The sequence below is a fragment of the Anolis sagrei genome, chromosome Y (genome assembly GCF_037176765.1).
Source record: "Anolis sagrei isolate rAnoSag1 chromosome Y, rAnoSag1.mat, whole genome shotgun sequence".
Classification (NCBI taxonomy): Eukaryota; Metazoa; Chordata; class Lepidosauria; order Squamata; family Dactyloidae; genus Anolis; species Anolis sagrei.
In genome coordinates this window covers 5,187,028-5,213,022 of record NC_090035.1, presented here as the reverse complement: position 1 = coordinate 5,213,022, position 25,995 = coordinate 5,187,028, and the positions used below count along the sequence as shown (strand labels likewise).

The following is a 25,995-nucleotide window of genomic DNA, read 5'->3' as shown; positions in this document are numbered from 1 at the left end:
GTCCAACCTCATTCTGCCAAGAAGCAGGAATATTGCATTCAAATCACCCCTGACAGATGGCCATCCAGCCTCTGTTTAAAAGCTTCCAAAGAAGGAGCCTCCACCACACTCCGGGGCAGAGAGTTCCACTGCTGAACGGATCTCACAGTCAGGAAGTTCTCCCTCATGTTCAGATGGAATCTCCTTTCTGGTAGTTTGATGCTACACTGCTTCCATCTCTCTCACTTCTCTTCCAGAATAAATTTACCTACTGACTCAGGAAGGACCATAGCCAGGATTTTGAATAACCCTCTGACTTTAAACACCACACGTTGAATAGGAAAAAAAACAATCCTTTTATTGAAGATAAGTAAAAAGCAGCAAAGTAAAACACAGACATCTAAAACACAGACATGCGCCTTTCACCTTAAGAACAGACAAGCATCCCGAGCTCTGAGGATTACCTGGGAAGGAATCCCACTGGAGCATTGCAGCGCACCCAAATACCTGGGAGTCACTCTGGACCGTGCTCTGACCTACAAGAAGCACTGCCTGAACATCAAACAAAAAGTGGATGCTAGAAACAACATCATACGAAAGCTGACTGGCACAACCTGGGGATCACAACCAGACACAGTGAAGACATCTGCCCTTGCGCTATGCTATTCTGCTGCTGAGTATGCATGCCCAGTGTGGAACACATCTCACCACACTAAAACAGTAGATGTGGCTCTTAATGAGACATGCCGCATTATCACAGGGTGTCTGTGCCCTACACCACTGTATAAATTACACTGCTTAGCCGGTATTGCACCACCTGACATCCGCCGGGAAGGAGCAGCCAATAGTGAAAGGACCAAGGCAGAGACATCTCCAGCTTATCCCCTGTTTGGGTATCAGCCAGCACGTCAACGACTTAAATCAAGACATAGTTTTCTTAGATCTACAGAGACACTCGCTGGAACACCCCAGCAAGTGAGAGTCCAAAAGTGGCAGGCCCAAACCCAGCACCTCAATTCATGGGTGATACCAGATGAGAGACTCCCCCCTGGGCACACAGAAGATTGGGCGACTTGGAAGGCACTGAACAGACTGCGCTCGAGCACCACGAGATGCAGAGCCAACCTTAAGAAATGGGGCTACAGGGTGGAATCCTCGGCATGTGAGTGCAGAGAAGAGCAAACCACTGACCACCTACTGCAATGCACCCTGAGCCCTGCCACATGCACAATGGAGGACCTTCTTGCGGCAACCCCAGAGGCACTCCAAGTGGCCAGAGACTGGTCAAAGGACATTTAACCAAATACCAAATTTGCAAAATCTGTGTGGTTTTTTTTTTCCTTTTTTTCTTTTTCTTTCTAATCTCTGTGTTTGTTTTTGCTCTGATAGAATTGTAATACAATGGTTGCTGATGACACGATAAATAAATAGCAAAGTAAAAAAGCACTTTAAAGAAACAGGTAAATCCAATTAGGTAAGAAGATAAGCAGGAACAAATTAGTCCAAGGTAGAGTTCAGTAACATTCATAAAAGCAAAGTCAACACATCTCCAATACATTCCAGAAAATCGAGAATACATTGATCCAAGGCTTGGGTAGGCAATCATGAAATCCAGGAATCCAGAACCATGAACAAGAAATATCTATTTATTTATTATTATTTATTTCAGAGTTTTATATACTGACCTTCTCACCTCTTTTGAGGGACTCAGACCGGTTTCCAACCATAAAAACACATACAGACAGTAAAAAACATCATAGTTCATATTACAATAATGAATTAAAACAACAAATATATCCAAAACTACAGTGGTCAGTCGTCATACTAAAAAACAATTATACATCATCTTCCCTCCATGTCTTAGGGTGTTGTCTCACTCATCAAAAGCCTGTCTCCATAACCACATCTTCACCTGTTTCCTAAAAGTTGGGATAGAAGGGGTGGTTCTGATCTCCGGTGGGAGAGTTCTAGAGATACGGGGCCACCACCGAGAAGGCCCTGTCCGTCGTCCCCACCAGACGCGCTTGCGAGGCCAGTGGGACCAAGAGTAGGGCCTCTCCAGATGATCTTAATAATCTTGATGTTTCAAAGGGGAGGATACATTCGGACAGGTAAAGTGGGCCGGAGTCGTTTAGGGCTTTAAAGGTTAACACCAGCACTTTGAATTGTGCTCGGAAGCTAATTGGCAGCCAATGGAGCTGGTGTAACAGCGGAGTGGTGTGCTCCCTGTACCCAGCACCCGTTAGTAGTCTGGCTGCCGAGCGTTGGACTAGCTGCAGCTTCCGGGCAGTCTTCAGAGGCAACCCCACGTAGAGAGCGTTGCAGTAATCTAAGCATGAAACTTCAAAGAAGGGTTTCCATAAAACAAGGACGAGAACTTGGCGTGATTCTAAACGATGCTTCATCTGACTACACATCCCAAACTTGAGACTTTTATCCCCTCGTTAGCTAGGTCCCTAGCGGTCAGAAATTGGCTTCTCTTTAGTTGAAGCCAGGCCCGTAGCCAGGATTTTGATTTGGGGGGGGGGGGGGGCTGAGTTTGATTCATGGGGGGGGGGGGCTGAGGATCTACCCTAGCAAACCTTTTTGTATCGTTATCCCAATACCCACATGCATAAGGGATAGATTGAGCATGGTGATCAGATCTTGATATCAATAAACATAACCATTTAAATAATGTACCAGTAAGGCCTTCTCGCGGACCACCCTGAGAATTTCGGGGGGGGGGGGGGAGTGAAGCCCCTCAAGCCCCTTAAGCCCCCCCCCCCCCGGCTATGGGCCTGGACTTGGGGTTCAGCAGAATATAAATAAATAAACTTGCACTCAACAAACCTAGTCAGATCTAGGAAAGCTAAAAACGTGTTTCTTTAACAAGGCAAGACAAGATTTTTTTTTTTTTTAACAAATCTGCTATCTGAAATATCTCGGCGCTGCTCTGAAGTCATCCACCAGACTGGACGATTTCACCATGTTTTTGGTCCTTTCAGAGTCAAGAGTGTAAGGGGAAACTACACCAAAAATAAGCAGAGCATCCAAAATACAAACAGGATACTCAAAGTTGAGCATTCAGCTCATTAGCGAACAAAGCATGAAGTGCCATGTGATGTAGCTGTAACGAATTTAGACATGTAGAGCCCAGTCCTAAAAAATCACAAAAGGTTTATTTACAACAGTTGTACCTTTTTTTGACCAGCAACCACCTGACCAAGGACCACTTTCCAACGTTAGTACCAAAAGGGTTACGAATCAGTTTTTGGTCAACTTCAGATTCGGTTTAGTTATTTGGGGTGCTGATCCAGAAAATCAGACAGACCACATCAGCTCGTTTCTGGGACAGAACATACACCATCCAGTAGTCGCCATCTGCTCACCCAAAGAAAATCATATTTAATAATCTAGAGCTGCGGACTTTATTTTACGAGGGTTGAATGAAAAGTAATGCCTCCACCTTTGTAACTCTTCAACAGATGGCAGTACTGGTATGCAGCAGGTACTGGCTTGTTCAGTAGACTCTCCTCTACAGTTCCATTTTGGCAGGAAGCCTTAGCATTGAATGGTTGTGTTGTTAAAGTGCAAGGTATGGATCCCTGCACAGTACAAGGGTTGAATGAAAAGTAATGCCTCCACCTTTGTAACTCCTCAACAGATGGCAGTACTGGTATGCGGCAGGTACTGCCTTGTTCAGTAGACTCTCCTCTACAGTTCCATTTTGGTAGGAAGCCTTAGCATTGAATGGTTGTGTTGTTAAAGTGCAAGGTATGGATCCCTGCACAGTACAAGGGTTGAATGAAAAGTAATGCCTCCACCTTTGTAACTCCTCAACAGATGGCAGTACTGGTATGCGGCAGGTACTGCCTTGTTCAGTAGACTCTCCTCTACAGTTCCATTTTGGTAGGAAGCCTTAGCATTGAATGGTTGTGTTGTTAAAGTGCAAGGTATGGATCCCTGCACAGTACAAGGGTTGAATGAAAAGTAATGCCTCCACCTTCGTAACTCCTCAACAGATAGCAGTACTAGTATGCTGCAGATACTGGCTTGTTCGGTAGACTCTCCTCGACAGTTCCATTTTGGTGGAAGCCTTACCATTGAACAGTTGTGTTGTTGAAGTGAGAAGTATACCAGTACTGCCATCGGTTGAGGAGTTACGAAGGTGGAGGCATTACTTTTCATTCAACCCTCATAGATCTCGTGGCCCGGAGGTTGGGAACCACTGATTTACAATAATAAGAAATAACTGCATTTCTTAATAATCAAGAACTGGGCCTGAGCTACTCTAACACCATCTCTTCTAAGGTTTCAAAGTGAGGGAGAACACCAATCACTCCATCTCTCCTGAAACACAAACAGAGAGAGATCTCAAAGCACACAACACATACCCTCCAAACTAAAGTGTTAAGAAGCAGAAGTCAGATTCAAAAAGACTTGCAGTATAAAAGTATAAATTTTAAACAACGAATCAGAATGAGAGCAGAAACAGAAGAGAGAAGAAAAAAGATATATTCCCAACTATCATTCAGGAGACATAGAGGAAGGGAAACCCTTAGTCTATACCAAGCTAACTAAACTGCTCCTCATTGAGGATTTGAGACTTGGGCAGTGTGGGGTTGAATTCCAACAAAGGGAAGCCTTTCCTTTTTAGAGTCAAGAGAAACCTTACTTTTGCAGTCACAAAACCAGCATATGAAGTGGTGCTGTTCTTCCCTCTCCCCCTCCAAAACAACCCTGAAGTTCACACAATTCTTCATTTGGTGGACCATGTTCAACACCACCGCTTTCGAGCAATCATGGAGGAAAATCTGGGCATTGCCTGTGGTGAAAGACTACCTGCTCCTCCTAGGTTCAATATCTGATGACCAAGGAACAAGATGAACCTTGGGGAGGTGGACCCATGCTTTGCATGCAGAAGATGCCAGGTTAGATTTCTGACATCATAGAATCATAGAATCCTAGAATCAAAGAGTTGGAAGAGACCTCATGGGCCATCCAGTCCAACCCCATTCTGCCAAGAAGCAGGAATATTGCATTCAAATCACCACTGACAAATGGCCATCCAGCCTCTGCTTAAAAGCTTCCAAAGAAGGAGCCTCCACCACACTCCGGGGCAGAGAGTTCCACTGCTGAACGGCTCTCACAGTCAGGAAGTTCTTCCTCATGTTCAGATGGAATCTCCTCTCTTGTAGTTTGAAGCCATTGTTCCGCGTCCTAGTCTCCAAGGAAGCAGAAAACAAGCTTGCTCCCTCCTCCCTGTGGCTTCCTCTCACATATTTATACATGGCTATCATATCTCCTCTCAGCCTTCTCTTCTTCAGGCTAAACATGCCCAGTTCCCTAAGCCACTCCTCATAGGGCTTGTTCTCCAGACCCTTGATCATTTTAGTCGCCCTCCTCTGGACACATTCCAGCTTGTCAATATCTCTCTTGAATTGTGGTGCCCAGAATTGGACACAATATTCCAGGTGTGGTCTAACCAAAGCAGAATAGAGGGGTAGCATTACTTCCTTAGATCTAGACACTATGCTCCTATTGATGCAGGCCAAAATCCCATTGGCTTTTTTTGCTGCCACATCACATTGTTGGCTCATGTTTAACTTGTTGTCCACGAGGACTCCAAGATCTTTTTCACATGTACTGCTCTCGAGCCAGGCATTGTCCCCCATTCTGTATCTTTGCATTTCGTTTTTCCTGCCAAAGTGGAGTATCTTGCATTTGTCACTGTTGAACTTCATTTTGTTAGTTTTGGCCAATCATCTCTCTAATCTGTCAAGATCGTTTTGAATTCTGCTCCTGTCCTCTGGACTATTGGCTATCCCTCCCAATTTGGTGTCGTCTGCAAACTTGATGATCCTGCCTTCTAGCCCTTCATCTAAGTCATTATCTGAAGGTCCCGTGTTATAAGGTTCTCCCAGACATACAAGCAGCCGAGATGGACAAATTATGCTCTAATATCCAACAGAATTCATCCAGCTTGGTTGTCTCTATAGTTGCGACCAGTAGTGGAACCACACATTCTGAACGTGATCGCCGATCTGAATGCCAAGGACCTACCTTTGACGTTGCTCAGGGAAAGAGAACGGTCCCGGTCTACCAGCCCCATCTTGGCGCCACCATTGTTGTCCTTTTGCCGGGCCACGGCCACGGCGATGCCCACGGGCAGGTGCCTGACCTCCACCTCTCCCTGAGACCCAATGCTCTCACGCCCGAACGATTTGGCACTCTCGGGGCGCTCCGGCTCCTTCTTCAGCTGTTTGCTGGCCTGGTGGGGAAGCAGCTGGGGGGTCTTCGCTGAGCCCTGCTGGTTGGGGTCGAGCTTCATGTTGCCAAGACCCCCGAAGGGGCTCCTCTTGCCGCTACCCTGGCGGGTGGAAGCCTCCTTGGCAAAGCTACCGCTGTACTTGATGAGGCTTTGCATGGCCGATCCTTCGCTGTGAGAGGCCGGGTGGAGACCCTCGGGGGCACTCCGCGACACCACCGCCGAGGACCGCTGCAAGCTGCCGGGGTCGAGATACACCTTCTTGGCTTCCTCCTCTACCCGGTTGGCGTGGTTGTGCTGGGCGGCTAGGACAGCCATCTGGGTGGTGGCAAAGTTGCCCATTTCGAAAGGTTTCCATTTCTGTTCGGGAGGCTTCGGCTGTTGGCCGTGATCGAGATGTTGCCGGGAGGAGGAGGAGATGGAAGTGGAGGAGGAGTTGGTAGAGGAAGAGGACGAAGATGAAGAAGGAGAGTCCAAAGTGCCATATATCTTCGCCGCTTCTCTGCAGCCGGATCGTTGAAACCGGTCCCGCTCTCCGGAGCGGTGCTCGGTCTCCGAACCCGATTTGAGCAAGTCTTTTGAGGCCAGGAACTCCCTGCTTTCCGGGGAGCTGAGCCTCGGCCGGTTGAGGAAACTGTCCGCAGCCCCCTGCTTCTTCAGCACCATGGCGTTCGCCCGGATCACGGAGCCTTTTTCCCGCATCAGCTCCATCCTTTTGGCGTCTATGTGCGCGGGGAAATCTTGGGGCGAAAGGTTGCAGGAGGCATCGGCCAGGCACCTGTCGGGCACGGCTTGCAAGACCCCCACACGGGCGGCGAGGGGGGCGTCCTTCTCCTTCCCCTTGCAGTTGTCCCGGGCTTGGGAGGCGATCTGGATGGGGCCGTTCCTCTCGTCGTACGCCTCGACGGAAGGCACGAAGGTGGGGGCGATGACTTTGTGTTCCCTTCCGGGATCCTTGCTCAAGGGGAAGATGGTGTACATGTTGGAATGGACCGGGTGGGGAGGGAAGGCGGAGGAAGGGGGCAGCTTCCCCGGCTGGGTCGAAGCCGGGCAGCTGCAGGCGACGTGCAAAGCGGCGACCGAGCCCATCGTCGAGTCGCCCCGTTTCAGCCGGTCGGCGTGTGCGTGAGCGGAAGGCCTCATGTTCTCGTCGTGTCGGTTGGGCTCCTTGGTGCAGCGGTCTTGCTCGGAGCCCGCCGCTTTCCCCAAGGGGTCCCCTCCGCCGTTGCAGTTGCTGAGCGAAGAGGTCTGCAGCGGGTTCTTGGACTTTGGTTCTCCGCAAAGGGCCGCCCGGTTTGGCATGTGTTCGGCGAGGAACGGGGACATGCGCTCCCCTCCGGGCTTGGCGGCCTTCTCGAGGCCGCCCACTTTCCTGTCGCTGTCGGGTTTAGTGTCCTGCGTGAGGTCGACCACGCTGTGGGGACGGGGCTCCTCGCGCAACTTGCTCTCCTTTTTGGCCCCGGGCAAAGAGAGGTCGCTCCGGTACGGCCGCTCCTTGGCTGTCGGGTCTTTTGGGTTCCTATGTAAGTGCCCGAGGTCCTTTTCACGGAGCAGGGTGCTCGAAGTGTGGTTGGCTGCCGCTCTGGAAGGAGGGCCTTGGGGGTGCAAAGAAGACTGCCCTGCATGGCTGGCCAGGTAAAATCCATCTGCAAAAAACAAGGGAGAGAGGAGAGAAAGAGACGTTGTATAATATTAAGAAACACCCAAACTGAAGTCAATCAATTTATCTATATATATAAAAATGGAAAGGGTGTTCAACAGGACAGCAAAACGCGAAAACCCCCCAACGAAAACACACCAAATTTGCCGTGCACATACCTCAACCCACAAGGTATGTACAACACTCATCAAAATTCCAAACAACATTTCAACAAACTCACAATTACAAAAACCAACTGAGCATGCGCAGTGCCCAGGGGAGGAAGTACACACGCAATGCACTCTGGGAACTGTAGTTCTGGGGGCCAGGATGCTGCGCGAACGGAGAAAGGAAGGGAGGAAAGAAAGGAAGGAAGGAAGGGAAGTTGAGATGGTATATGAAAGAAGAAAGGTAGGAAAGAAAGAATAAAGAGAGAGAAGGAGGATGGGAAAGAAGGGAGAAAGGAAGGAAGGAGGAAAGGAAAGAAAGATAGAAAAAAAGAAGAAAGGGAAGGGGAAGGGAAGGTGTCAAAAGGAAGGAAGGAAGGAAGGGGAAGAGAGGAAAAAAAGCAAAGGAAGAAAAGAAAGGGAGGGAAGAAAAGAAAGAAAGAAAAGGAAGCCTGGAAGCCAAGAGCGAAGGAAGGAAGGAAAGAGATAGAGAGGGAAGTAAGGAGAGAAAGAGGAAAGAAAATAAAAAGGGAGGAGGAAGGAAAGAGGAAGAGAAGGAAGGAGGAGAGAAGGGGGGGAAAGGGAAGGGAGGAAAGACGGAGGAAAGGAACAAGAGAAAGAAGGAGAGAAAGAGGGAGGGAAGGAAAGAAATAAAGAGAAGGAAGGATGGGAGCAAAAAGCTAAGGAAGGAAGTAAACAGGTAGAGAAGGAAGAAAGGAAAGAAGAAAAGGAAATGAAGGAAGGAGTGAAAGAAGGAGAGAAAGAGGGAGAGAAGGTTGGCCACAGCAACACGTGGCGGGTAAAGCTAGTTAACTATATATATAAAAATGCTCTGTGCGTAATGAGTACCTTAAAAACAAAAGAACCAATGAACGAAATCACACCAAATTTGGCAACAAAACGTCTCACTACACAAGGAGTGACCATCACTCAAAAAATTACGATTTTTTCATTTGGGAGTTGTAGTTGCTGGGATTTATAGTTCACCTATAGTCAAAGAGCATTCTGAACTCCACCAATGATGGAATTGAACCAAGCTTGGCACACAGAACTCCCATGACCAACAGAAAACACTAGAAGGGTTTGGTGGGCATTGACCTTGAGTTTGGGAGTTGTAGTTCACCTACATCCAGAAAGCATGGTGTACTCAAACAAGGATGGATCTGGACCAAACTTGGCACCAATGCTCAATGTGCCCAAATGTGAACACTGGTGGAGTTTAGGGGAAACAGACCTTGACATTTGGGAGTTGTAGTTGCTGGTATTTCTAGTTCACATTTCTCATCCTGTGGGTCCCCAGATGTTTTTGGTCTTCAACTCCCAGAAATTGGCTAGGATTTCTGGGAATTGTAGGCCAAAACACCTGAGGAGGGACCCACTGGTTGAGAACCAGGTTAAGCCTAAGGGGCGAGCCTGGATTACCTCGTGTTTACTAAAAGGTTTCAGGCTCCAGCCTGAAGCCGACAGTCAGAGAGTTAAGGCTAAGATGTTGCTGTTCATTTGAAAATTAATTCACAGTATTGGGGTTAATTGCTTGAGTGACTATTAGAAAATGGATGTCAAATTAATCATTTTTAATTTTCTAAAAAAAATCAATTCGCGTTCGTTCAGAAATGACCAACTGGCCCTCAAAACGTAACAGATGACAAGTAACACAAGATGTTAATCTTCACGCGGAACATGAGGGTCACTGGCATTAAAAGGATTGCAATAACTTTCCAAGTGACCTTTAGAAGATACGATAGGTCGAGGGGGGCAGACTCATTTTGCTGAATTGGTTCCAAATCTGGGTATTGCTCCGTCCTCTTGACAACAGCAGAATGATGGCGGAAAACTCCCTTGACTGTTATGTGTTAAAACAGCGTTTCTCAATCTGGGGGTCGGGACCCCGGGGGGGGGGGGGGTTGTGATGGAGTGTCAGAGAGGTCACCAAAGACCATATTTTCTGTTGATCGTGGGGGGTTCTTTGTGTGAAGTTTGGCCCAATTCTATCATTGGTGGGGTTCAGAATGCTCTTTGATTGCAGGTGAACTATAAATCCCAGCAACTACAAATCCCAAACGTCAAGCTCTATATTCCACAAACTCCCCAGTGTTCACATTTGGGCTTATTGAGTATTCATGCCAAGTTTGGTCCAGATCCATCATTGTTTGAGTCCACAGTGCTCTCTGGTGAACTACAACTCCCAAACGCAAGGTCAATGCCCACCCAATGCTTCCAGATAAAGCTAAAGACCTTGTTAAACTGGTGTCAAACTGCATTAATTTTATAGTGTAGTTCAGGGCCTGCAAAGTTCAGCCCTCCAAGTGTTTTGGACTTCAACTCCTACCGACTGTTAGGAATTGTGGGAGTTGTAGTCCAAAAAACCTGGAGGGCCGAAGTTTGCCCAGGCTCGGTGTAGTTGCACCATGTGTTAGAATAACAAGCTGTGAGTGAGTGTGGTTAACCTCATATTTACTCAAATCTCATGCTCACCTTTGCTGGCTAAACCACTTCACCAAAATTGGGGTGAGCATTAGATTCGCATAATATGGTAATCTTAGTAATATGACAAAATTTCATAATATTGAAATTCTGCAGCATAGAAGCACCCCATCATTTTTGCACCATCATTCTGCAGAATAGATGCTCCCCATCATTTTTGCACCATCGTTCTGCAGCATAGATGCACCCCATCATTTTTGCACCAGCATTCTGCAGCATAAATGTATCCCATCTTTTTTGCACCACCATTCTGCCACATAGATACACCCCATCATTTTTGTACCATCGTTCTGCAGCATAGATGCACCACATCATTTTTGCACCACCATTCCGCGGCATAAATGCACCCCATCATTTCTGCACCATCATTCTGCAGCATAGAGGAACCTCATCATTTTTGCACCATCATTCTGCAGCATAGATGCACCCCATCATTTCTGCACCATCATTCTGCAACATAGATACACCTCATCATTTTTGCACCATCATTCTGCAGCATAGATGCACCCCATCATTTTTGCACCATTGTTCTGCAGCATAGATGGACACCATCATTTTTGCACCATCGTTCTGCAGCACAGATGCACCCCATCATTTTTGCACCATCATTCTGCAACATAGATACACCCCATCTTTTTTGCACAAACATTCTGCAGCATAGATGCATCCCATCATTTTTGCACCACCGTTCTACAGCAAAGATGCACCTATCATTTTGCACCACCATTCCGCAGCACAGATGCACCCCAACATTTTTGCACCATCATTCTGCAGTATAGACGCACCCCATCATTTTTGCACCATAATTCTGCAGCATAGATGCACCCCATCATTTCAGCACCACCATTTTGTACCACAGATGCAACCCATCATTTTTGCATCATCATTCCGCAGTATCAATGCACCCCGTCATTTTCGCACCAAAGTTCTGCAGCATAGATGCACCCCATCATTTCAGCACCACCATTTTGCACCACAGATGCAACTCATCATTTGTGCACCATCATTCCGCAGTATAGATGCACCCCATCATTTTTGCACCATAGTTCTGCAGCATAGATGCACCCCATCATTTTTGCACCATCGTTCTGCAGAATAGATGCACCCCATCATTTTTGCACCATCGTTCCGCAGCATAGATGCACCCCATCATTTTTGCACCATTGTTCCGCAGCATAGATGCATCCCAGCAATTTGCACCAACACTCACCAGCATGGATGCATCCCATCATTTTTGCACCACCATTCAGCAGCATAGATGCATCCCAGCATTTTGCACCAACATTCACTGGCATGGATGCATCCCATCATTTTTGCACCACCATTCTGTAGCATAGATGCACCCCATCATTTTGCACCATCATTCTCCTGCACGGATGCACCCCATCATTTTGCACCATCATTTAGCAGCATAGATGCACCCCATCATTTTGCACCAACACTCACCAGCATGGATGCGTCCCATCATTTTTGCACCATCATTCAGCAGCATAGATGCATCCCAGCATTTTGCACCATCATTCTCCGGCATGGATGCACCCCATCATTTTTGCACCATCATTCAGCAGCATAGATGCATCCCAGCATTTCTGCACCAGCGTTCTGCAGCATAGATGCACCCCATCATTTTTGCACCACCATTCTGCAGCATAGATGCACCCCATCATTTTTGCACCATCATTCTGCAGCACAGATGCACCCCATCATTTTTACACCATCATTCTACAGCATAGATGCACCCCAACATTTTTGCACCATCATTCTGCAGCATAAATGCACCCCATCATTTCTGTACCATCATTCTGCAGTATAGAGGCACCTCATCATTTTTGCACCATCATTCTGCAGCATAGATACACCCCATCACTTTTGCACCACCATTCCGCAGCATAGATACACCCCATCATTTTTGCACCATCGTTCTGCAGCACAGACACACCCCATCATTTTTGCACCACCATTCTGCAGCATAGATGCAACTCACCTTTTGGGGACTCAAAGAGGCTGTGCTGGCCCAGCTGAGCAAGCAAAGGGCTCCCACTGTTATGGGGTTCGAGGTGGCTCAAGGGAATGTACGATGGATACAACCCATTCGGCAGATGGGAGAAACCTGGAGAAAGGGAGAGAAAGAGATGTAAACGCACCCGTGGAAGCATTCGCTGCAACAAATCTGTTTCATCTTTAAGGTTCCTTTGACCCGGTATGTCTCATTACACTAATCCTTATCAATAGCCAGGCTTTAGCACAGCACGTTAATCACCAGCTGCAGTAAATCTCGCCAACCAAAAAGGTTGACAGTTCGAAGCCCGGGTCGGGGTGAGCTCCCGACCTTCAGCCCAGCTCCCTGCTCACCTAGCGGATCGAAAACAGCAATGTAAGTAGATCAATAGGAACTGCATTAAAGTGGGGAGGCATTTTAGGCATGGCATTTCCATCGGAAAAAGCAGTACGTTTACAAACAAAGCAACAGCACCTCCCTGTGGCCAGAACTGAGCACTGCCTCCAAAGATGCTAAAAGGTGGGGAGGTATCTATATAAATAAAAATTTAATGTTTGTTTGTGGGATTAGCATAACTCAAAAACCACTGGATGAATTGACATGAAATTTGGACACTATACCCCTAACAGACCAACAAGTAACCATTACTCATACCCCCCCCCCCAAAGAACAGCGGAAAGGACTTAAAAACCTAAAAGAGTTAAATGACAAAAAGCTAAATCACGATACAGCAAAAAAGGAAGGAAGAGGGAGGAAAGGAAGGGGAGAAAGAAAGAAAGAAAGAAAGAGGGAAAGAAAGAAGCAAAGAACAAAGGAAAAGGAAGAGAAGGAAGAAAGGAAAGAAAGAGAAGGGGGGAAAAGGAAGAAGGAGAGAAAGAGGTAGAGAAGGAAGGAAAGAAAAAGGAAGGGGGGAAGGAAGGAGAGAAAGAGGGAGGGAAGGAAAGAAGGCAAGAGAGAAGGAAGGATGGAAGCAAAAAAAGCGAAGGAAGAAAGGAAAGAGGGAGCGAAGGAAGGAGGGAAAGAAGGAGAGAAAGAGGGAGGGAAGGAAAGAAGGAAAGAGAAGGAAGGATGGAAGCAAAAAGCAAAGGGAGGACAGAGGTAGAAAAGGAAGAAAGGAGAGAAAGTGGGGGGGAGGAAAGAAGGAGAGAATGAAAGATGAAGGAAAAAACAAAGGAAGGAAGGAAGGAAGGAGGTAGAAGGGAGAAAGGAGAGAAAGAAGAAGGAAAAGAAAGAGGAAGAAAAGAGGTAGAGAAGAAAGGAAGAAGGAAAGAAAAAAGAAGGAAGGAAAGAGGGAGCGAAGGAAGGAGGAAAAGAAGGAGAGAAAGAGGGAGGGAAGGAAAGAAGGAAAGAGAAGGAAGGATGGAAGCAAAAAGCAAAGGATGGAAAGAGGTAGAAAAGGAAAAAAGGAGAGAAAGCGGGAGGGAAGGAGAGAAGGAAGAAAAAGCGAAGGAAGGAAGGAAAGAGGTAGAGAAGGAAGGAGAGAAAGAAGGAAAAGAAAGAGGAAGGAGGGAAAGAGGTAGAGAAGAAAGGAAGGAGGAAAGGAAAAGGAAGGAAGGAAAGAGGGAGCAAAGGAAGGAGGGAAAGAAGGAGAGAAAGAGGGAGGGAAGGAAAGAGGGAAGAGAGAAGGAAGGATGGAAGCAAAAAGCAAAGGAAAGAAAGAGGTAGAGAAGGAAGAAAGGAGAGAAAGCGAGAGGGAAGGTAAAAAGGAGAGAAGGAAGGATGAGGTTCTGGGTTTGAGCCTGCCACTTTTGGACTCAAGCTTGCTGAGGTGTTCCAGCGAGTGTCTCTGTAGATCTTAGAAAACTATTTCTTGATTATAGAAAACTATTTCTTAAATCTTAGAAAACTATTTCTTCCAACTCTATGATTCTTTGACTGAACGAGTCTATTTCTCGGCTCGTTATCTACTTGCTCATTAATTTCTGCAGGTGCCGAGCTATTTTCATCGTCATCCCCTCACCCCTCAGGGACATTCCCCTGGGAAACTACATCAATATCACTGACCAAACCATTGCCATCTTGAAACTCATCTTGAACCTCATTAATATCTTTCCTCACATCCAAAACACAATCACAGGCTGAACTCCAACAGAAGGCATGATCATCAAGTTTGCAGACGACACCAAATTGGGAGGGAGAGCCAAGACTCCAGAGGACAGGAGCAGGATTCAAAACGATCTTAGCAGATGAGAGGGATGATGGGCCAAAACTAACAAAATGAAGTTCAACAGGGACAAATGCAAGATACTCCACTTTGGCAGGAAAAACGAAATGCAAAGATACAGAATGGGGGACAATGCCTGGCTCGAGAGCAGTACGTGTGAAAAAGATCTTGGAGTCCTTGTAGACAACAAGTTAACCATGAGCCAACAATGTGATGTGGCGGCAAAAAAAAGCCAATGGGATTTTGGCCTGCATCAATAGGAGCCTAGTGTCTAGGTCCAGGGAAGTCATGCTCTATTCTGCTTTGGTTAGACAACACCTGGAATATTGTGTCCAATTCTGGGTACCACAATTCAAGAGAGATATTGACAAGCTGGAATGTGTCTAAAATGTGACTAAAATGATAAAAGGTCTGGAGAACAAGCCCTATGAGGAGCGGCTTAATGAGCTGGGCATGTTTAGCCTGAAGAAGAGAAGGCTGAGAGGAGATATGATAGCCATGTATAAATATGTGAGAGGAAGCCACAGGGAGAAGGGAGCAAGCTTCCTTTCTGCTTCCCTGGAGGCTAGGACGCAATGGAGCAATGGCTTCAAACTACAAGAGAGGAGATTCCATCTGAACATGAGGAAGAACTTCCTGACTGTGAGAGCCGTTCAGCAGTGGAACTCTCTGCCCCGGAGTGTGGTGGAGGCTCCTTCTTTGGAAGCTTTTAAACAGAGGCTAGATGGCCATCTGTCAGGGGTGATTTGAATGCAACATTCCTGCTTCTTGGCAGAATGGGGTTGGACTGGATGGCCCATGAGGTCTCTTCCAACTCTTTGATTCTATAATTCTAGAAGCCATACTTCAAGTTGGCCGCCTTCTTGACACATCTGTCAAAAATAAATCATGCCCAAAAAGGAGGGGATATTGCTGGCGGTTAGTGCGAACCCCGCGAACCCCTCGCCAAAACGACAGGTTCCCAAAAGTGGCCAAACGGGCACCCAGAGCTAGGCTTGCTCAACCTTCTTGTGCAACCACAACAACCACAGCGATCTGCTGAAGGGAAGTGTGTGATAACTCTTGCACACACACTTGGGTTGGTGTGCCCCCAAATCTCACGCTTGCACGCCACACCCAGCTCAAGGAATCAAGGAAACGAGTCTTCCATCTCTCTCGCTCTACAAATGTGGATTCTGTGGTTGTGGGTGACCAACAAGGAAGGATGGAGAAAAAAGGAAAGCAGCAAGCCCGCTTGAGGTCGTGATAAGCAGGATCCCAGACTCCGGATCTTGCACCAGAGCGTGCAAAAGGGCCAATAACAGTTGTGCAATTCCAAGAATGGGAAATGTCGTTGTGGACAAACTTGCAGAGCTTGCTGAGCGCAATATAAAAACTAAAAATAGGACTGGATTGGCAAATGCAAAACATGGTCAGCCACGTCGTTCAGATGATCTTGAAGAAAAGGCTCAGGTTACCCCAAGAATCTGGGTTTACCTTGTCTGTTTGTGGGAAGTGTAAACGTTGCTATTGACCAGCTTGATTAGCATCTGATGGCCTTGCAGCTTCAAGATCTGGCTGCTTACTGCCTGTTTGTTTATGTATCTCTGGAATAATGTCTAGCGTGGAAGAAAGAACTCTTGTCTGTTGGTGTCAAGTGTGAATGTTGCCATTGGCCAACTTGATTAGCATTTGATGACCTTGCAGCTTCAAAGTCTGGCCTCTTACTGCCTCTTTGTTTATGTATCTCTGGAATAATGTCTAGCGTGGGAGAAAGAACTCTTGTCTGTTGGTGTCAAGTGTGAATGTTGCCATTGGCCAACTTGATTAGCATTTGATGACCTTGCAGCTTCAAGGTCTGGCTGCTTACTGCCTATTTATGTATCTCTGGAATAATGTCCAGGGCGGGAGAAAGAACTCTTGTCTGTTGGTGTCAAGTGTGAATGTTGCCATTGGCCAACTTGATTAGCATTTGATGACCTTGCAGCTTCAAGGTCTGGCCTCTTACTGCCTGTTTGTTTATGTATCTCTGGAATAATGTCTAGCGTGGGAGAAAGGACTCGTGTCTGTTGGTGTCAAGTGTGAATGTTGCCATTGGCCAACTTGATTAGCATTTGATGGCCTTACAGGTTCAAAGTCTGGCCTCTTACTGCCTCTTTGTTTATGTATCTCTGGAATAATGTCTAGCGTGGGAGAAAGAACTTTTGTCTGTTGGTGGCAAGTGTAAATTTTGCTGTTAGCCAGCTTGATTAGCATTTGATGGCCTTGCAGCTTCAAGGTATGGCTTCTTACTGCCTGTGTATGTATCTCTGGAATAATGTCCAGGGTGGGAGAAAGAACTCTTGTCTGTTGGTGTCAAGTGTGAATGTTGCCATTGGCCAACTTGATTAGCACTGAATGGCCTTGCAGTTTCAAGGTCTGGCCGCTTACTGCCTGTTTATGTATCTCTAGAATAAGGTATAGAATGGGAGAAAGGACTCTTGTCTGTTTGTGGCAAGTGTGAATGTTGCCATTGGCCACCTTGATTAGCACTGAATGGCCTTGCAGCTTCAAGATCTGGCTGCAGATTTTCAAGAACGGCCGGTAGGCTGTTAGGAATTGTGGGAGTTGCAATCCAAAACCCCCGGAGGGCCCAAGTTTGCCCATACCTGTTGCAGAAGATCAAAATCGATAACATACATACAGTTTGTGTTGCAGACTGGTCCGCGCCTCAAAGTAAACCCAGATTCTTGGGGTAACCTGAGCCTATCATTGGTGAGGTTGTTTTCTTGCACAATGGTGCAAAACTCTAATAGTGGGAGAGACCATTTGAAGCACTGGGTTTAAACATCACGAAAAACAAATCGCAGACAGGTCTGCGGTTTGTTTAGCTGCTCCCGCTGGCAACAAATGTGATCCGGCGGCGTGGATCAAAAGGCTTGTTATGACATCTTCATATGCTGTATGCATATATCAACGTAAAAATATATACCATCTGACTTGTCTAGTCCAGGCTTGTTTTGAAGCTGCAAAGCCATTCAGTGCTCATCAAGATGGCCAACAGCAACATTCACACTTGCCTCCAACAGACAAGAGTCCTTTCTCCCACCCTGGACGTTCTTCCAGAGATACATACACAGGCAGTAAGCAGCAAGACCTTGAAGCTGCAATGCCATCAAATGCTAATCAAGCTGGCCAATGGCAACATTCACACTTGCCACCAACAGACAAGAGTTCTTTCTCCAATTCTAGACATTATTCCAAAGATACATAAACAAACAGGCAGTAAGTGGCCAGATCTTGAAGCTGCAAGGTCATCAAATGCTAATCAAGCTGGCCAATGGCAACATTCACACTTGACACCAACATACAAGAGTTCTTTCCCCACCCTGGACATTATTCCAGAGATAAATAGGCAGTAAGCAGCCAGACCTTGAAGCTGCAAGGCCATTCAATGCTAATCAAGATGGCTAATGGCAACATTCACACTTGCCACAAGCAGACAAGAGTTCTTTCTCCCATTCTAGACATTATTCTAGAGATAAATAAGCAGGCTGTAAGCAGCCAGACCTTTAAGCTGCAACGCCATCAAATGCTAATCAAGCTGGCCAATGACAACATTCACACTTGCCAGAAGCAGACAAAGAGTTCTTTCTCGCACCCTGGAAATTATTCCAGACATACATAAACAGGCAGTAAGTAGCCAGATCTTGAAGCTGCAAGGCCATCAAATGCTAATCAAGCTGGCCAATGGCAACATTCACATTTGCCACCAACAGACAAGAGTTCTTTCTCCCACCCTGAACATTATTCCAAAGATACGTAAATAGGCAGTAAGCGGCCAGACCTTGAAGCTGCAAGGCCATCAAATGCTAATCAAGCTGGCCAATGGCAACATTCACATTTGCCACTAACAGACAAGAGTTCTTTCTCCAATTCTAGACATTATTCCAGAGATACATAAACAAACAGGCAGTAAGCGGCCAGACCTTGAAGCTGCAAGGCCATCAGATGCTAATCAAGCTGGCCAACGGCAATATTCACATTTGCCACAAACAGGCAAGTGTTCTTTCTCCCACCCAGGACGTTATTCCAGATATATAAACCCACTTGCCGATTTTTTAAAAGACCTCACAACCTCTGAGGATGCCTGCCATAGATGTGGGCGAAGCGTCAGGAGAGAATGCTTCTGGAACATGGCCAGGCAGCCCGGAATCATAAAGTATGTTCATGCTGTTTTTGAACCCAAAGCAACCCAGTGATTCCGGCCATGAAAGCCTTCGACAACAGTTTTGTTGTTGTTTGCCTTCATTTTGAACTCGTATCATGGCAAGGCTGGTTCAAAGAGGGGTTTCTCTTGCATCACTTTGAGGCTGAGAGAGTGTGACCTGCATAATGTTATCCAGTGGGTTTCTGCAACTGAACGGGGATTCAAACACTGGTTTCCCAAAACTCAAACAACTATGCTAACTCTGGTTTACTGTGAATTTTCCTGGTGTTATGGCCATGTTCTGGCAACATGTGGGCAAAACGTCAGGAGAGAATGCTTCTGGAACATAGAATCATAGAATCAAAGAGTTGGAAGAGACCTCATGGGCCATCCAGTCCAACCCCCTGCCAAGAAGCAGGAATATTGCATTCAAATCACCCCTGACAAATGGCCATCCAGCCTCTGCTTAAAAGCTTCCAAAGAAGGAGCCTCCACCACACTCCGGGGCAGAGAGTTCCACTGCTGAACGGCTCTCACAGTCAGGAAGTTCTTCCTAATGTTCAGATGGAATCTCCTCTCTTGTAGTTTGAAATGGCTATACAGCCTGGAAAACTCACAGCAACCCTCTGATGCTAGCCATGAAAGCTTTCGACAACACATCTGTTAACTCCATCTAGTTCAATGCTTCCCCAAATATAAATACCGGCAAGTAATTGGATTGCAACATCCAGAAAACCCCAGAAAATATTCACAACGATTAAATCTAGTGCAACCTCTGGGAACTGATGTCTAGAATCCTATGCGCAGAGAGAGGTGTGTGCATGGGTAAAAATATGCATTCTGCACGGTCTCCTGGAATGTCGGGTGGTTTCCATTTATGCTTTTGTGAGGGAACCAGTAAGGTCTGCAACAGGAACTAAGCAGCGTTCTCTGTTTCCCAGCAGACAGCTGCTCCAAACCCAGTCCTTGGAAGCAGAGCCAAGATGCCTTTCACCCTGCAAGGGAATTCCCAAATAGGAGCAATGCCAAGCTTTGGAAAACGTCTCATCTTACCCTAAAGTCCATCAAAAAAGGAAGAGCAAAAGTCCCCTGCTTCTTGAACCATAGACTCAGGACTTACAGTCAACATTGACACTGAAATACAAAACTGCCTGAGCTCTGTGAGTGCAGCATTTTTCCGAATGAAGCAGAGAGTGTTTGAGGACTGGGACATCCATAGGGAGACAAAGGGCTTGTTTATATAGCTATTGTCCTCCCAACCCTGCTATAAGTCTGTGAAATGTGGACTGTCTACAGACGTCACATGCAACTCCTGGAATAATTCCATCAGAGCTTGCCTGCAAAGAAATCCTGCAAGTGCAGCATTTTTCTGAATGAAGCAGAGAGTGTTTGAGGACCGGGACATCGGTAGGGATACCTCCACAAAATCGGGTGCCCAAACAAATTTGTGAACATCCTGCGGCTCCTCCACGATGACATGATGGCAACAGTCTTGGACAGCAGTGGCTCCCAAAGTGACCCATTTAAGGCGGAATCCGGTGTCAAACAGGGATGTGTTATTGCCCCAACTCTATTCTCCATCTACATCGCTATGATACTTCACCTTGTTCATGGGAAGCTTCCCACCGGAGTGGAAATAATCTATCGGACAGATGGCAAGCTATTCAACCTCAGCAGACTGAAAGCCAAAACCAAGGTTACAACAACAGCTGTTATAGAACTCCAGTATGCTGATGACAGTGTCGTCTGTGCGCATTCAGAAGAAGATCTACAAGCCACTCTAAACACCTTCGCAGAAGCATATGAGAAGCTCGGCCTGTCACTGAACATTGAGAAAACCAAGGTACTGTTCCAGCAGTCGCCAGCCAATCCAATGCCAGTAATACAGCTTAATGGTGTCACATTAGAAAATGTGGACCATTTCCGCTACCTTGGCAGCCACCTCTCCACCAAAGTCAACATCGACGCCAAAATACAACACCGCCTGAGCTCTGCAAGTGCAGCATTTTCCAGAATGAAGCAGAGAGTGTTTGAGGACCGGGACATCCGTAGGGACACCAAGGTGCTTGTCTATAAAGCCATTGTCCTCCCAACCCTGCTATATGCCTGCGAGACGTGGACTGTCTACAGACGTCACATGCAACTCCTGGAACGTTTCCATCAGCGCTGCCTCCGGAAAATCCTGCAAATCTCCTGGGAAGACAAGCAGACAAACGTCAGTGTGCTGGAAGAAGCAAAGACCACCAGCATTGAAGCGATGGTCCTCCAACATCAACTCCGCTGGACCGGCCACGTTGTCCAGATGCCCGACCACCGTCTCCCAAAGCAGTTGCTCTACTCTGAACTCAAGAACGGGAAACTGAATGTTGGTGGGCAGGAAAAGAGATTCAAATATGGGCTCAAAGCCAACTTTAAAAACTCTGACATAGACACTGAGAACTGGGAAGCCCTGGCCCTTGAGCGCTCCAGCTGGAGGTCAGCTGTGACCAGCAGTGCTGCGGAATTTGAAGAGCCACGAATGGAGGGCAAAAGAGAGAAACGTGCCAAGAGGAAGGCATGTCAAGCCAACTCCAACCGGGACCGCCTTCCAACTGGAAACCAATGCCCTCACTGCGGGGAGATCTTCAGCCTTCTCTGCCAAAGGGGTTCCTAAGACCATCAGAAATATACGTTTACTGGTGGTCTTTGGTGACCCCTCTGAAACCCCTTTGCAACCCCCATGTTGAGAAACGCTGATATAGATTGATGTTTTCCTCAAACCCATTCCTCAAAGTGCTGAGCATGCTTTTCTGCTTTGTTTACCTGTACCTTCTCAACCAGGTGATCAGCTGACAAATACGAGTCTTCATCACTGGCCCACATGATGGAAACCAAACCAAACAAGGTTTCGATATCCCAAGCGAAAGATTTCCCCTTGCTAGTTTTTGTTCCATTTCTAAAGCCCAGGTTTAAAGCCATGGGTTTCCTACCCACAACATTCAAGCTTTACATTTACCACTTTTGTGTACGTTTTGAGAGACTAGCATGAGGTTGCCCAGGGTTAGTTAGTAGGCATGGTTAGGTTCGGTGGGAATCTTCGTAATTTGGAATAAATTCGGAAAGATTTGCTTTTTGAAGCAATTTCGAACATTTTAAGGAAACCGGAAGTCCCTTTGCCCTTCCGAAGCTTTTACCGCCATTTCTGTTACGAAGCAGTAAGTGAGTCTGAAATTATTCGGCTTTTCCCCACTTCTGGTCCCTGGCCTCGGCTCAAGCCAGAGAAGCCATTTTAAACCAGAGTGGATGGATTTCCTCCTTTTCCTCTCCCCTCGCTTCAAACTCAAGCCTGGGAAGCGTTTTAAACCAGAGTGGATGAATTCCCTCCTTCTCCTCTCCCCTCACTTCTGTCTCAAACCTGGGAAGTGTTTTAAACCAGAGTGGATGGATTTCCTCTTTTTCCTCTCCCCTTGCTTCTATCTCAAACCTGGGAAATATTTTAAACCAGAGTGGACGGATTTCCTCCTTTTCTTCTCCCCTCACTTCTTTCTCAAACCTGGGAAGCATTTTAAACCAGAGTGGTTGGATTTCCTCCTTTTCCTCTCCCCTCACTTCTTTCTCAAACCTGGGAAACATTTTAAATCAGAGTGGTTGGATTTCCTCCTTTTCCTCTCCCCTCGCTTCTGTCTCGAACCTGGGAAGTGTTTTAAACCAGAGTGGATGGATTTCCTCCTTTTCCTCTCCCCTCACTTCTTTCTCAAACCTGGGAAACATTTTAAACCAGAGTGGTTGGATTTCCTCCTTTTCCTCTCCCCTCGCTTCTGTCTCGAACCTGGGAAGTGTTTTAAACCAGAGTGGATGGATTTCCTCTTTTTCCTCTCCCCTTGCTTCTATCTCAAACCTGGGAAACATTTTAAACCAGAGTGGTTGGATTTCCTCCTTTTCCTCTCCCCTCACTTCTTTCTCAAACCTGGGAAACATTTTAAACCAGAGTGGTTGGATTTCCTCCTTTTCCTCTCCCCTCGCTTCTGTCTCGAACCTGGGAAGCGTTTTAAACCAGAGTGGATGAATTTCCTCCTTTTCCTCTCCCCTCGCTTCTGTCTCAAACCTGGGAAGCGTTTTAAACCAGAGTGGATGGATTTCCTGCCTTTCTTCTCCCCTCGCTTCTGCTCAAACCTGGGAAGCGTTTTAAACCAGAATGGATGAATTTCCTCCTTTTCCTCTCCCCTCGCTTCTGTCTCAAACCTGTGAAACGTTTTAAACCAGAGTGGATGAATTTCCTCCTTTTCCTCTCCCCTTGCTTCTATCTCAAACCTGGGAAGAGTTTTAAACCAGAGTCGACGGATTTCCTCCTTTTCCTCTCCCCTCACTTCTTTCTCAAACCTGGGAAGCATTTTAAACCAGAGTGGTTGGATTTCCTCCTTTTCCTCTCCCCTCGCTTCTGTCTCGAACCTGGGAAGCGTTTTAAACCAGAGTGGATGAATTTCCTCCTTTTCCTCTCCCCTCGCTTCTGTCTCAAACCTGGGAAGCGTTTTAAACCAGAGTGGATGAATTTCCTGCCTTTCTTCTCCCCTCGCTTCTGCTCAAGCCTGGGAAACATTTTAAACCAGAATGGATGAATTTCCACCTTTTCCTCTCCCCTCGCTTCTGTCTCAAACCTGGGAAGCGTTTTAAACCAGAGTGGATGGATTTCCTTCCTTTCTTCTCCCCTCGCTTCTGCTCAAACCTGGGAAGCGTTTTAAACCAGAATGGATGAATTTCCTCCTTTTCCTCTCCCCTCGCTTCTGTCTCAAACCTGTGAAACGTTTTAAACCAGAGTGGATGAATTTCCTCCTTTTCCTCTCCCCTCGCTTCGGTCTCAAACCTGGTTTTAAACCAGAGTTGATGGATTTCCTCCTGTAGTGAAATTGCTACTCTATGTTAAAGTTTTGGTGTATAGCTCTATGTTTACATATGGCAGATAGGGAAGAATAGGCACAGACAGGGTAGCAACAGCAGAGATAGGATTCATTTGCATATGTGAAGCCGATTGGTCATATGCAGATTAGTGTAGGCCCAGGATTTGAAAAGGCTGCTAGGCCAAAATGACAGTTGGGGAGAGCAGAGCTGAACATTCCAAAGGGGCGGAGCCAAGGTTCTGAAAGAGGCAGTTAGAGTGAGAGAGTTTAAAAATGACAGTTAGGAATCTGTGTGTGAAGAGGAGAGTTGGTTTTTGAGTGCCTGATAGAAATAAGCAGTTATGAAGATGTGTTAAAGACTTCTGATATAGAGAAGCAGTTAGTTAAATAGAGCTCGAGTTTTAAGGAACATAAAGAAGGCTAATGTTGCCTTGGTTCAGAATATAACTCAGCCAAGAGTGTGTAAAGCAAGTAACATGTTTGTGAATATGAAACATTGATAGTTTATTCAGAAAAGTTAACCAAGTAAATGATACTGACTGTAAGCCTCAAGATTGCAACAAAACACAAATGTAACCACAAGCGTTGGAACCAGAAGTTATAAATAAACTGTGTCACTTTGTTATACACAAGAGTGTTTCATTGCCTGTAATATAATGTACAACGGTTTAACAGCACACAGAAAGTCCCAGCCAATATAAAAGAAGAAACTGAATCAGTATAAGGCAGCATAGAGGTTTTTAAAGAGGAAATAGTCTCTCTCTCTCGCCTCACCTCCCTTTGCTTCCCCCCCTCCCTTTCTGGAGTAACATTTGAACATTTTTGTCTTGTGAAAAACGGAATTGACTTCCGAATCAAAACCACCACATCCGAAACGAGTTTTGAACCATTTTTTTAAAATCAAACAAGCCTATTAATTAGTTAACACAAGTATTCAGACTCCGCATTCAGAATCCTTCCCTCGTCACCAAGCCGGACGCCAATACAGGTCAAAGCTTGCTGACTCTTCCAGAGAAAGGAAGGGCAACCTTTAGCCCCGGACCATGAGATTTCGTGGCCATTGCATGCATCTGAAGCACTTGCAACACACCACAGGAATTGCATGATTCAGCTCTTATCACCGTCTGTGTGCAATCTTTTTTCCAACTCAAACCCCAAAGGGCAAAGGGCCAGCAACTTCCCCATTCCGGAGAAAGGAGAAAGAAGCAGATCCGTATCAGAAAGGATGGCGTATGCTCCTCGCTGATTCCAAACAAAACGGGGAGTAGGACGATTTGGGAGCGTTTGGAGACTCACCAAAGCCCGCCTTCATCCTTTTGCAGCCACACCTGGGTCTCAAAGCTTGGCTTTGCAAACGAGTCATGTAAAAAATGTGGTTTCTGCGGTTAGCGAGTGCCTAATCTCATGACTGGACGCTTCCTCTCTTGCGAGTGAGTCACCATACTTTGCTATTTATTTTTTTTCTTTCTCTTTCAAGGCAGGGAAATACTGCCTTTTGTTGTTTGGAGAAGTCGGAGCAAAAGAGGACGGAGTTTTTATGGGGCCGAGACCCAGATCTTGCAATACACAGCTCTCGCATGCCCTCCAAATTCCTATCAAAGTAGGTCAAGCTCATTAACCCTCTTTGAGAGAACCCAGGAACAGGAGAGGCCACATGATTCCCGAAAGGTGGATCCACGCAAAGGAAAGCTTGGCTTCCCAACCCTTCCTTGCCCGTCTCGTATTCAATAAGCATTACAGGCTCTGTGGCAAACATAAGACTCAAATACGGTCGCTAAAAGACTGAAAACATTTTTCTCAGGCAGGAAGCAGCCAGACCTTGAAGCTGCAAGGCCATTCAATGCAAATCAAGGCATCAAATTGCAACATTCACACCTTCCTCCAACAGGCAAGTGTTCTTTCTCCCACCCTGGACATGCTACGGATATATAAACAGGCACTAAGCAGTCAGACCTTGAAGCTGCAAGGCCATTAAATGCTAATCAAGGCATCAAATTGCAACATTCGCACCTTCCTCCAACAGGCAAGAGTTCTTTCTCCCACTCTGGACATGCCACGGATATATAAACAGGGAGTAAGCAGTCAGAACTTGAAGCTGCAAGTCCATAAACAGGCAGTAAGTAGTCAGACCTTGAAACTGCAAGGCCATTAAATGCTAATCAAGGCATCAAATTGCAACATTTGCACCTTTCTCCAACAGGCAAGAGTTCTTTCTCCCACCCTGGACATGCCACGGATATATAAACAGGCAGTAAACAGCCAGAGCTTGAA

General features: G+C 46.4%; 1 protein-coding gene across 3 annotated transcripts in view; it reads right to left on the bottom strand.

Annotated features, from left to right (window-relative positions):
• Window positions 1-25,995, bottom strand: part of LOC137095093 (trinucleotide repeat-containing gene 18 protein-like) — a 206,164-nt gene that overhangs the window by 118,697 nt on the left and 61,472 nt on the right. For all 3 annotated transcript variants that reach the window (XM_067461331.1, XM_067461332.1, XM_067461330.1), the window contains exons 3-4: window positions 12,504-12,629; window positions 6,025-7,875 (exon numbers count right to left, since the gene is read on the bottom strand). In XM_067461331.1, coding sequence (XP_067317432.1) covers window positions 6,025-7,875; window positions 12,504-12,629 — 1,977 coding nt within the window. The remainder of the gene's footprint in view (window positions 1-6,024; window positions 7,876-12,503; window positions 12,630-25,995) is intronic.